The 13,732-nt window shown below is 35.5% G+C and overlaps 2 protein-coding genes across 2 annotated transcripts; one reads left to right on the plus strand and one right to left on the minus strand.

Annotated features, from left to right (window-relative positions):
• Positions 1–1,201: 1,201 nt before the first annotated feature.
• LOC137713682 (actin-interacting protein 1-2) lies at positions 1,202–4,341 on the minus strand. The gene is made up of 6 exons (XM_068453015.1): positions 3,908–4,341; positions 3,623–3,784; positions 3,304–3,490; positions 2,700–3,122; positions 2,144–2,551; positions 1,202–1,470 (listed from the first exon to the last, which is right to left on the minus strand). Exons 1-6 carry the CDS (start codon positions 4,300–4,302, stop codon positions 1,213–1,215), a joined length of 1,833 nt encoding a protein of 610 aa, XP_068309116.1. The 5' UTR covers positions 4,303–4,341; the 3' UTR covers positions 1,202–1,212.
• A 2,107-nt stretch (positions 4,342–6,448) lies between these two features.
• On the plus strand, positions 6,449–9,904 carry LOC137713847 (MYB-like transcription factor 4). The gene is made up of 3 exons (XM_068453202.1): positions 6,449–6,715; positions 7,058–7,187; positions 9,137–9,904. Exons 1-3 carry the CDS (start codon positions 6,586–6,588, stop codon positions 9,435–9,437), a joined length of 561 nt encoding a protein of 186 aa, XP_068309303.1. The 5' UTR covers positions 6,449–6,585; the 3' UTR covers positions 9,438–9,904.
• The last annotated feature ends 3,828 nt before the right edge of the window (positions 9,905–13,732 follow it).

Consider the following 13,732-nt stretch of genomic DNA (forward strand, 5'->3'; position numbering starts at 1 on the left):
ATATATTTGACACAAAAAAACAAAAAGGTCTTTTCCTTCTAAAATTATTATTTTTTTAATGTAAATCAAATCAATCACTTTATTAGACTATAATATTTTATTGAATCTACATCTTTAAAATAATAAAACTACTCTCTACAACCCGTGTGTTCTCTACATCCATCATCCTTTTATATCTTGGTCATTTTCTTTCTCTGTTGCTCTCTCTCGTTTTCTTTCTCCGTCTAAGTTTCAACTTTCTACAGCTGATGGGCGGCATATTGCTGACGCGCAGTAGCAAACTTTCTATAGATGACCACAATTCCTGCTAGAAAGATCATAGGGGCTTGGGTATTTAAAAAAAATAAAAATTAAAAAATTAAACGCATCAGCATCAGTGCACCGCTACAAACCAAAAGCAAACCCATATTCCAACAGGGTCAAAAGATTAAAGGGGCGGAATTCTCACTCAGTGGCAATTTCTGACGAGAAAAGGGGTGGCCGCCCTTCCTTGTCCCTCTGCTCACTTCTCTTCGACAATGGAGGAGTTGCTTCCTATATTTGCTTGGGCACCTCAAATGTAACATCCCATATCGACCAACGAAAAGGGGATGATGTGTCGATGATATTTGATTTTGATCTCAGGTCAATATTTGTTGAATCCCCATTGTTGCGAATTTCCCCAATTTTGGACACATTGCCAAACAACCACGACGGTGTAATCCAGTTGTTGGGGACGAATTATAAGCTCGTATTTTATACGGCACATCATGAATTTAATTTTTAGCTTTGATGAATACATGGTAGTGGCTAGGAGGAAGACTGAAATGACTATGAGTCTTCAGGCCCCCAAAGGTGGACTCGCCACCATCCAATCCCTCTAAAAAAAAAAAAAACACATTGCGGAACACAATTGATGACAAATGTAATTCCATAAATAAAAAAAATATTACAACATAAAGTTAAGCACTTAAAACTTTCCTCGCAAAAACCAGAAAGAAAGGATTCACTAAAACCCACCTACTCCAAGCTGCAAGGTCACGATCCCTGTTAAAAGACAGCCAATCTGTCTATGAAAAACGCCATTCGTGACGCACCAGACAACAAAAACTATGTCACGATACTTTACAATTCATAAAAATATCCTTTCTCATGCTTCCATCATTCGGAAACTCGCAAACCCATGAAATCCGGCAAAACCTCCCATCTTTTCCGCAAACCCTCGGTGTTTCTTCATTGCGGAGTCAACCTCCAGACACGAACAAATGCATCCTCGCCAGAGCTTACCACAGTGTCCTCATCAGTGAAAGTTATGCCGTAGACGCCACCCAAGTGTGCACCCTTAATGGTTACACGGCTTGCTGGAGGCTTGTCGACTTCATATATGATAACACATGTGTCAAGAGATCCAGTTGCAACCAGTGTGCTATCAGGAGACCAAGCAAGGCAGTTTATTCGAGCAGTATGGTACAGCATGTTCTTAAGCTTGATCTGGAAGAAAATAAAGCACAATCTTTCATATAAAAAGCATGAAAAAATAGTATCATTAATTAATGATTAATTAGTCCAACAATAGCCAATAGGCAGGAATCATTCTAAGTTCCAGTGTGCTACCACATGATCTATCTGATCGTAGTTTTAGCGCTAGATGAAAGATCGCGTCACAACTGCATAATTTAACAGATCCAGTTCCCAAGTTCTCAGCAAAAAAATTGCAATAGATACGAAATCATTTATTTGAGATTCTAATATGCACATCTATCATTTCATAAGCTAGACTCAAATGTCACAGTCATAAGTGTGCTCACAAGAAAGATATACTTGCCTACAAGAACGAACTGGATACAGATTTTACCAGTTGCTTGCTGACAAGAACGAACTGGATACAGATTTTACCAGTTGAACTCGATCACTTTGCCTGTATCATACTTATGTCTCCTAAAAATCATGCATTTGACTAAATTTGGATAAACAAAGAAGATCAGCTGATAAGGGATTGATGCGTACATCTAAAACTTCTACACACGCATGCATAGACACACAAAAACATGTCTTATTTTATCCTTTTTCACCATAAATGTCAATAATACCCGAACAATGGTTGTAACTTAATAATATTAGAATGATGAAAACAAACAGTGGCTGAGGACAATGTGCACACTACCTCTCGAGAGGCACGGTCCCAGACGACAGCTTCTCGGTTCAAGTCTCCTGATGCAAACATAGAAACATCAGGAGAGTAACGGATGACAGAAATGGGTCCCCGATGCTTCTCCAAAACAGCCTCTTCATTAAGTGTATCACCTGTTATAGAATACATATGCAGTTTACCGTCCTGCCCACCAACAATGGCTTCACTTCCATCTGGTGAAATAGTACATGCAGTCACAGTGAACCCAAGGTTTATAGTTGATAAAACTTTTGTGCCACGGAGCATGACAACTCCTGCATCAGTTGAAACCAAAGCAAGTTCAGGAGATAGAAGCGCAAGGCTTATGTCATTTGGCTGACTTCCAATATCAATAGCCTCTGCATCTCCACACTGATCACTGCGGAGAGGAACTCTCCAAACCTGGGTAGTAAAAAGAAAAATGCAAGAGGAAAGAAACTGAGATAAGGCAAAAATCCGAATAGGGCAAAACAGTTTTCATATAGAATAAAATGCAAAGCAGATACCATTGTATTGCATGAAACTAAAAAGAGTATACAATTATAGTCACCTTATTGTCAAATCCACATGAAACGATTTCTTCGTCAACAGCTGCTAAACACTTTATTTGAGAATTCTCCTTCCTTTTTAACTTTCCGCCGTATCCAGCACCTTGAATCCATTTAACAATAAGACCATCATAGCTACTAGACAACACAAGTTTCGGGTCACTCTTTAGAACAGCTAATGAAGTAACATTCTTCATGTGTCCGGATATCAGTAGAGGGGCTTTGTCAAGGTTGCTTGCTGAGAATATACTAATGAAGCCTCCGAGAGAAACTGTAACAATATGATCGTTCTGCCATAGACACCCAACTAGCATGTCATCCACTCCACCTGACCCAGGAGGGGGCAATGTTTTCTTCAGCTTCCCATTATTATCCTCAGACATCTCCCATACTTTTGCCGACTTGTCGGCAGACACAGTCAGAACCTAAAATTTAAGATGGAACTGATCAGCATATTCAATCAAGGAACCAAGACAAACAAATTTATAACAGAGAAAATAAAAGGACACAAAGTTGCGATCTTTATAATGCGGTGAAGCAGATAACAGTTGGTCAGGCCTAATTATGTAAAATTCCGGGTAAATAAATGAACATCTCATGTTCTACCTGTTTACCATCAGGACTCCAGCTAAGAGCATAAATACTGCCTTTGTGGCCATCTTCCGAGGACAGCTCTCCGATCTTATCCGCAGTCTTTCCATCATAAATAATACCACTTTTATCTGAGCTTACAGTGATAAACTTACTACCATCTGGAGAGAACCTTATACAATTCACGAAATTTGAATGATCCCTAAACATCCAAAATTTGAAAAATACATCGAGTCAGGGAAGCAACACAAACAAAAACACCCAGACAGATATAAAAAAGTACAATGTGATTAAAGCAATAAGATTTCGAGTTAAATCATGCTAATGAACAAACCTGAGAGACAGCTTGAATTTGAAAGGCGGTCCTTCGTAGAAATTCACCAAGAAATCCTCCCCACAAGTAACGATTCGAAAGGGTCTCGTCGGCTTAAACGCGCAGCTTAACACTCGCTTCGAGTGCCCATCAAAATCCCCAACAGTTGAGCCCGAATCCCACCTATTCAATCAATTCAATTTCCATCAATTTTCTCGCTAACCAAACACAAGATGCCCAAAAACCACCAAAAAAGAAACCCATTTCGCAAATTGTAAATTGTAAAATCAAAACGACGAAGCTTACATGAACGCGCGAACGAAGGATTTTCCTTTGCCCTCGCCGGAAGCAACGATCCTCAACCCGTCGGGGGACCACTGGAGGTCGTCGATCCGACCCGAAAGGACCTTGAACTCGTTCTTCAACACGAAGTCATTGTGGGTCCCCCAGATCCGGACGGTGCCGGAGACGTCGGCGGACGCGATCCACTCGCCGTTGGGGGAGAACCTAGCGACGGTGACGGGGTAGGCATGCTCGGCGTAAACGGCGACGTCGAGGGGGTTCCGGAGGCTCATGATAATTACGGATCTGCCATTGGTGTAGAGGAGCTTGTCGGATTTGTTGTCGCCGGAGATCAGAATCCCACGGCCTCGCTCCGTTGACGGGACGCAGGCATAGGCCTCGGTGAGCTTGGGGGTCATTTTTGGAATTTTGGAAAATATGAGAAGTGTGGATTTGAAAGCGCGCGGTATATATAGGTGGTGGGAGGGTACGAATAGCCGGTGTAGCGCGGTGCGGAGTTTTGGAAATGTTCAAAAGGGAAAGCGGACTTGAACACGTGTCGGTGTGGGAGTCGTCAGATCCAGAAATGGAGGATTACCTTTATCTCCTCCTCCTTTCTACTTTTATTTTTTATTTTTTATTTATTTTGTAATTCGTGCTTGCATGATCGAATTAAATTAAATTAAAATGGTGTTTTCGTGCATGTCTATGCATTTTCGTGTGGTTTAATTTTCACCCATCTGCCTTTATACTAACAATTTAACATACTAGAGGCCTTTAAGGTAAGTGATTCTTACTATTTATTTAAATGATGATTAGTTGTGGGATTCACGTTATATCAAATTTCTACAGTTCAAACTGTTTATTTTTCAAGTTGCCATCTTTTAGATCATTTTTGTAAAATTTTAGCCAAATCGAAGATATTTGAGACATCTAATTGAGTTCAAAAAAATTGATGAACATATTGTTTTATAAGAAACAATGAAATTTTTATTGTGATAATTAAATAGGCAAATTATTTCGAATTGAATTGAATTTTTGTAAAAAATAATCCAATAATAAAGACTTATAAAATAGACAATTCGGATCGTTGAAGTTCGATACAAAGTGTCCCAAAATTAAATTAATTTGATGAGCAATATTGGGCTTGGGTCACCTCCAAGCCAGAACAAACCATGCCGTCCGGGCCTAGCCCACTTTCAGTCACCGGACCTAATTTCAAGCCGAGTTCTGTTTGGTACTAGGAGTAGGGATTGGGGATGACGTAATTTGGAGGTTATGGATATCGATAATTTTGTGGTTGTGAGGATCGATGTGGTACAGTTGTCTTTCAATTGAAACATTGTCATCCCCAAGCCAGGACCCACCAAGAAACACTTACCTACAACTAAATGTCCTTGTGGTGATGTCTAAGCCAAAATAATTATGTATTGTCATGTGTTTTAACTTTCTGTTATAAGAGTATAAAATTGCTTGAGATCCGAACCATCGTCATTCTCAAATTAGGGTCTTAACGGAGATAAACTTAATTTCAACAAGATACCACTGTGGTGGTATTTCAAGACAACTATATATGCACTATCATACGTTTTATTTTTTTTCCATGTGAAAATGCTTATAACAACCCCAAGCCATTCACCTTTCAACAAGAAATATTACTTAATTACCTAATCAATATATCAACCAGAATATTTCGATTATTTAGTCAAAATTCGTTCTTAATTACAATGAATATTTGGTAGTCATAAAGTTTGTCTAAACAGAGCTGTATGGTAACAATTCCTGTCAAAGAAAATACTTCAAAATTGGTTACTATTTCGTAGACTGCTACAATAACTAACTGATCAGTGAAACTCTTTTTTAAGGCTTTTAATCCATAATAATCTATGTGATTAGTATAACTTTTTGCTTTGATTCATTACAATGAAAATTGATAGAAGTGGTCTTTGAGTTTATTTACTGTAAATCATTCTGGTTCTTCTATGAAAAATATTTCAATATCCTCATTAAGTGAAAAAGTTGGATTGCCAAAGATATGCTTAAAAACGTGGTCATGTGATCATTCACTTGACAATTTAATGAACATTGACTGATTTTTCACAAAATGATCAAAATTATTTACAATAGACAAGCTCAAAGATCAATTCTATTAATTTTCATTGTCAGGAATTCAAATAAAGAGTTATATCAGTTTCAGAGACCATTATAGATAAAAATCCTTTTCAAGTGGTAGCCAAGGGAAAACTAAAGACTTTTGGAGCCTACCCACTTAAAAATTAGGTTAGCTGTGGAAAACATGGTCAAAGGTAAGTGGTGCACATTCTCACCTCACCAAACCATGCACATTCTTGCCATTCATAGACACATAAAAACATGCATGCTTGGGTAAAAACAACCAGTCCATCTTAAACTTGTAAGCACCTCCAAATTCTCCCCTACCGCGCGCGCACACATCCACAGAATACTTTATATCTTATTATATATCTTCCTGTTTCCCTACCTCTAATCCATATCCTATATTCATGGGGCCTCAACACTAGATTTCTCTCTCTCTCTCTCTCTCTCTCTCTCTCTCTCTCTCTCTCTCTCTCATCTGGAAGACAGGAACTTCTTATATATCAATAACCCCAAGTACCTAACTGCTGCATGCTATTGCATATGTTGTTTGTAGTTAATCAGAAACTTGCTAGGGTTTTTGATCAATGAGGAAGCCTGGTTGTGATAAGATAGAGACGAACAAAGGAGCATGGTTTAAGCAAGAAGATCAGAAACTGATTGACTACATCCAGAAACATGGTGAAGGTCGTTGGAATTCTCTTCCTAAGGCTGCAGGTGGGCGTATAGTGTATACTGCAGACACATCTTCTAAATTCCGATCAATTGCTTAATTAATTCATGGACTTTTACTTCTTGATCGGTGTGTAGCTAGCTAGGGTATACTATCTTGCAATTTAGCTAATATATTATTGTATATATCATCTATGATCGATACGAATATGCATGACCATGAATCATGATCGGGGAAGTAAACCATCGATTCCCCATCGTGATAAGAGTATATAGTTTATAATGAATAGTATTGAAGAAAAAGAGGTGATATATAGATGATATCTAGCTTTTCAGAGTTCATGTACATGTTGAATAGTATTATTGTTGATGATGAATCATGATTAGGGTTGCGTCGGTGTGGCAAAAGTTGTCGACTGAGATGGATAAACTATCTAAGGCCAGATCTTAAACGCGGAAGTATTGGAGAAGATGAAGAGGACCTCATCATCAGGCTTCATGCACTCCTGGGGAATCGGTATGCATTTACATATAAAGAATAAGATTCTCTTCCCTTCAAATTTCTCTCCCTCTAGTCCCATCCTATGTGAACGGTCACGATTAAGTTACGTTAACATCTTATGTTGACTTCTTTATAGAAAGAGAGACAAAAAGAAATGTGAGAGAGGAGGAGAGGAGAGGCGATTTGGAGGGGAGAGATTTCTACTCCCATATAAAAACTGCTCTAATCTCAAATTAACTCAATACATATATTTATTACCCCCTTTCCCGAAATTAATTCTTCAATTACAGGATTGCCCAAACAACCTAACTAGAAGAGGGTTTAAGGGTGATTTAATTGAGTTTGGAAACAATCATGTATTTAATTTTCTTCCAATATATGGTTATATAAGTACTAATTTGTATATGCCTAATATCATACATTAGTTTATATAATTACAACCATATCTGTATATTATAAGTAAATCTTAATTAAATTTGGGTTTTTTTTTTTTTTGAACAGACGATAATATCCATACCACAGGGGTCAGGGAGTGAGCTTAGCCTCACAATGAGCTAGCAATAACATGATTCAAATTCACCTTTGGCAAGAATCAAACCTAAAACCTCTCACATACAAGTGAAAATGAATATCACTAGACCGTAGTACTAAGTGGCTTTGACCATTTAGATTTGGGTTCAAAAATCAACATGGTTATTAAGTTAAGTCCAATATTATATATGCTCCACTTTCATTTCTTTTATACACATTATATATATTTATTTAAATATTAGAGATAAGCAAGTGGCCCTCTACTATAGTCGTGGAGATGAGTGTTGCCCTTACCCTATGGCATGGGTTTGAACCTCGTCGGCTTCTTAATCTAACATCTAATCTAAATCGTTTGACCCAAAATAAAAAATAGAGATAAATAATATACAAACACAAACAAATATGTGAATGTATATTATACATATAAGTAAGATATGAAACCTAGCTAAAAGGTACAAAAACATAATATACCTATAAGCAAGACACAATAATCTGTGATACATGTTGATTACAAAAAAAATCTGTCATATACGTAGATAAATACAATTAATATGTGATTAAGAGTAGGAAGAAGAACAAGAAAGAACAAAAAAAATGAAATAAGAAGAAATAATTAAAAAGATTATTGGAAAGAAATTTAATTTTGATAATAAATCATACTAATTAATTTTTTTTTGTTGTCAAACAATAGATTTTGTTAGATTATATATTATATTAGCCACCGACGGAGTTTGAACCTACGCTGTCATGCAAGAGCTCAACTCATTTCCATTACTGTGGTAAAGGGTCACTTGCCAATATATAGGTTTAGCAGAGTTAGCAATAGAACCATTTTTGTCAACAAAAAATGGGTGAAATGACTATTTAGTCTTCTATCACACATAAAAAAAATGATGAGCAATAATGTAATTTTACATATTCAGATTTTACTTTTTTTTATTGAAGGATCACCTTCAGGTGATATTATGATATATCTAATATTAAAAAACAATAAAAAGCTCTCACTCCCGCTCCCATCCCACACACTCTCTCTTTCCCCCTCTCTTCTTCCCATTTTAAAAACAAAAATAAAAGGTGTTCATACACATAAAGTGGACTGTTCCTAAAATAAGCTCAAAAAATTGAACTTATATCAAGTTTTCTCATTTTTATAAATAATCTATAATTCAATTATGCATATTAATTTCTTGTATACTTGGATTAGCTAGCCAAGTTGGTTAGTGCAATGCTTCCCCTACACCAAGTTCAAATCTTCCTTCATGTAGTTTAGCTTAAATTATGATATATCACCCAGTCAAATTCATACTTAAAGATGTTTTTTTTTTTTTTTTTTTTTTTTGAATTTGAATTTGAGAGAATTCATATAAAACCTAAAAATATTTTGATACATGAGGACTAATATATTTATATGATATTTTGATGAATTTATTTAGGTGGTCACTGATAGCCGGAAGACTGCCGGGAAGGACAGACAATGAGGTGAAGAATTACTGGAACTCTCATATAAGGAAAAAATTATTAAAGATGGGAAGTACTCTTGATCCCAAAAAACCCCATGACCACCATGATCCTCACTTGAGAAGAGGCACTACTGCTAGTGTACCAGTTCTGCAGCCTGATGCTAGAAAACCAATATTATTTGCATCGTCGTCGTCGGATTCCATGAGTACTGGTGCTGAAATTCACAGCAACGAAAGCGGTTTGCCTGACTTGAATCTCGACCTCTCACTCTAGCTAATTGTTTGTGGAAGAGAGGCAGAAGAGTACTATATGTAGTGTCTAGTTTAATCATATACACCCCACCACCACCAGGCTTCTTTTAGGCAATGGCCTTGGATACGTGGTTTGGCTTTAATTATGACTAGTGTGGTCGACTAGTATAAAGGTGTGTACGAAAACTGATCATAATTCATGGCTAGTTATTAGTGTGCGGACAATTGGATGCATATATATGCACATGGCTGCCAAGATCCTAGTTGTATGTGTATGTATGACTGCCAAGATTCTAGTTGTATGTGTATGTATGACTGCCAAGATTCTAGTTGTATGTGTATGTATGACTGCCAAGATTCTAGTTGTATGTGTATGTATGACTAAAATATAGACGGAATTTGGATTGTTGAAATAAATTACATAGTGAGCACTACATAATTGGTGTCAAAATATCAAAAGCGTGTGTCTTTGAATTCTCCCTATCATATTATTAGTTATAATATTATTTGAAACTCCTTGAAAGAGGTAATTACGGGTTCATCTCTTGTATCTCTCCCATTATAGTAATATCAAATGCTTGATGTTAGAATTTGAAGGGATATGTAGTGTCTGGTTAAGATAAGAATCGACTGATATTGCAGTATACATGCATGCAACTGGTTTGCAATAAATATATCTTTTGTATCTTGTATTGTTGTTTATACACTTTATGTTTCCAATTTTATGGTCAATGTTCAAATGATCATAGAATGAGGTTCCATTTATGCATGATTCAACAAATATCAATCTGCAAGGAAATCATTTTTCCCATACCTACAAATGTAGTTCCATTATTATTAATGGTCAATTGGACCAATATTAATTCATGCATGGCTCGCTCCTTAAGAAGTATGGTACATTAGTAAAGCTCGGAATCAGAGGAGAGATTTTCTCGTGTGTCCGGAACATGGGATTAAACGCCACATGTTATTATATAATTAGCATAAAATTTTATTTTTTAAATATTCCTCTAACTATATAATAATATTTGGTATCAGTCTCGTGTTCCAAGTACAATAAAAAATCTCCCGAATGAGAGAACTCAATTAGCCAGAGAAAGCAAATATTAATGCCTTTTGGTCAAGAATCTTCTTTCCAAACAACCAAAAGAAGAAGCTAAAAGCTACAAACTCTTGAATGCAGTAAAATTTAGCTTCCCTTTATTTTTTATAATTTTCAGTCGCGGATTCAAGAAATTTTTTTTTTGTTAGGAGCAAGATGTAGCTTTATCTCACATTTTCTCTTCGTGTTCACCAAAGTCAATTCCACGTCACTTTGTCTCTTCTTGCCTTATCTTGAGTTGACCTTCTGAGTACTTTTGTCAAAAAATTTGCCCTAGTATAACTGTACTTAGCTTCCTTAAACCTACAAAATTTCATTTGTATGCTTATGTATATGTCTTCGCTGGAGAGTATTAAGAAAGGCTGTTTTTTCTCTTTTTGTGCTTGGAAATTCAGAATCAAATGAACTAGTAATGCTGCGTTATAGAGAGTATGTTTTGGTTTTTAGATTGATTTGAATAAGGGTGTTACTGATCTTAAAATAGAGATGGATTGTAGGGATTAATGAGACAATTAAAAAGATGTGAGTTGAAACACATTTACAAGACTGCTGTTTTGTTCCTCTCTAAGATTTCTCTCTCTCAAACTGTCGACTTCTTCTTCTCTATTTAGCTCTCCGTGGTATGCCTAACACATATAATTAATTAGCAATTTAAGAAGTAACCTAATTTACTTATAAGTTTATGCAATGTCCATTCTTCGATCAAAGTTGGACGATTTAAAAAGTAATCCAATATATTTAATTATAATCCTATAAAAAGATTTTTTTTTTTTTTTTCCATCTGAGACTTATTCTTTTATCACCTAAAACTAAATGAAAGAACATGATGTAACTTGATTCCAATTTCCAACCTTTTTTCTTGATGCTACTTTTGACTTTTCACCAAAAAACTTGAATGCGTAGTTTTTCAATTCTCTGTTGAAAAAGAAGGAAGGGAACACTTATATTTATGACACTGCAGCACCAGAGCAAAATTTCAAAAGTTGTCTTTATTAGAGGAGGCAATGAACGACTCAACTGAGAGAATTCAGTTTGCTCTGACGTTCCAAAACAAAGGGAATTGGATCCCATCAGTATCTACCATGTGAGAAATCTTCACATCTTAGTTATTTATCATATATTGTATAGTCATAAATTATTTAATTATTTTTTATTTAAAAATCAACATAAATAATATCTGACAAAAACTGATCGCACGATGTACGATGAACGACTACGATGTGAAGATGCCTAAGATTCTCACAAAATAGATCCGAAGAGAATCCTCTTCCAAATCAAAGTAGAAAAAATCTAATGAGGATCCTTGCCTTGGTGAGGATTCATGGAATCTTTTAATCGCGTTCGTTTATAATATATTATGCATTCAGAAATTATTTTAAATATTTTATTTAAAATTAAAAACAAATAATATATGATCTAATCACACGATTTACGATAAACAGACATGATTAAATAATCTCCTGAATCCTCAAACAGGATCCAGAAATCAAACCCTTCGTTCAAAGCTAACAGTCAACTCTATTATCTACCAACTCTACACTCTGGTAACCTATATTATACGTATGAGATATGTTACAAGGAAACTCTCTCAAAATAATTTTTTTTATAAACTCTGCCACTTCACAATTCTAATTTTATAACAAAAAATATAGAGAGTTTCATCTTTTAAAGAAGAGAGTTTTAACGAAAAACTACGGTACTGTTCACTTTAACGAAAAACCATATTTTTATACTAAAAAGTCAATCATGATACTATTTACTTTACTTTTTATTTTGTCCTTATCATTAAAACTCAAAGTTTTCAAGTCATTTTCATTAGTTTTCTTTTTAAAAAATCTCTTTGACATTTTTCTATGTACATTTGTAGTAATAGTATATTCCTTTTAAACAGATTTGGATCCTCTCCTGAGCTAATGGAGAGGATCCTCCTGACCTATCATCATAGACCGTTGGATTTTTATCCAACGGATACAATTATTATAACTTTAAAGGGACCCATATTTGTAGCCGTTGAATAAAAATCCAACGGTCCACGATGATGAGTCAGGAGGATCCTCTCCATTAACTCAAGAGAGGATCCAAATCCCTTTTAAACCTGTGCATGTATGTACTATTCTAAGAAAAATGTTAATGCTTGGAAGATTAAATTTAATGACAAATATTACAAATTAAATGATGTGTCTCTAATAGGAATGAACACATTTATCGCTTAAGTAATAAATAAATCATAAACTTTTATGTTTTTTAGTTTTTAAAAGTTTGTTTATAAATTGAATTTCCTTAATTTACCTTAAAAAAAATGTATAAATAAACCTCAGCATGCAACAATAATAATAAAGTAATTATGACTGTGAAACCGATGAATATAATATGATATAGGGCTTGCCAATGCCTCTGTATATGTTTGTTTGGACATTTTATCATTTTTTTTTTGCCAGAATCTAAAATCCGGTTTTCCTTCGTATTCTAAACCTTTTAAACGTCGCTGGTTTAGAACGTCGGTGCGAGGGAGAAATCCAAAGTTTGGGCTTTTTCCACAAATATTTAAATTGGATTGAGATCCTCCCAACGAATCCAACACTTTAAACCGTTTAAATTCTGTTATTTTTATTAGGATAAATATCAGTTTACTATCTTTAAATTTTATGATTTTCAACATTTAGTACATGAAATTTTTTTCGTTTCAAAGTCATACCTAAAATGTTAATTTTAAAACAATCTTATACATCTGTTAGTCTAGTTATTAAGTCTTCTGTTAATTGATGATAACGTATCTCTCATAGGAAGAATGACTGAAAGTCACATGTTATTAATGGTCCATGTGAAAATTAAAAATTCAAAAAAATTTCTCTCCGAAATTTAAAATATTAAAATAATCAATTAAAAAAAGAAAAAGAAAAAAGCCCCAGAACCCTTCGTCTTCCCCAGCCGACACCCCTCCATCCCTTCTTCCTCAATTTCCTTGTTATGGTTTTTGTCTGCAAATCTCACCTTATATGAAACTCGACCTCTAAATAGACCCAGTAGCTGAAGACCTCGCCACCGTCTACACCTTCCTCCAGAACTCGCTACACACGCAAATGAATAATTGCCTCCTTGTCGTTGCTCGAAGAGCAGGAGAAGCAGGACGAGCTCGACCACGACAGGGCATCGAATGACGACACGTCGTTAATAGAAGAGACGCACGAGGAGAGGAACAAGGCCATGCAGGATTA

Source organism: Pyrus communis, chromosome 13 (genome assembly GCF_963583255.1).
Source record: "Pyrus communis chromosome 13, drPyrComm1.1, whole genome shotgun sequence".
Taxonomy (NCBI): domain Eukaryota; kingdom Viridiplantae; phylum Streptophyta; class Magnoliopsida; order Rosales; family Rosaceae; genus Pyrus; species Pyrus communis.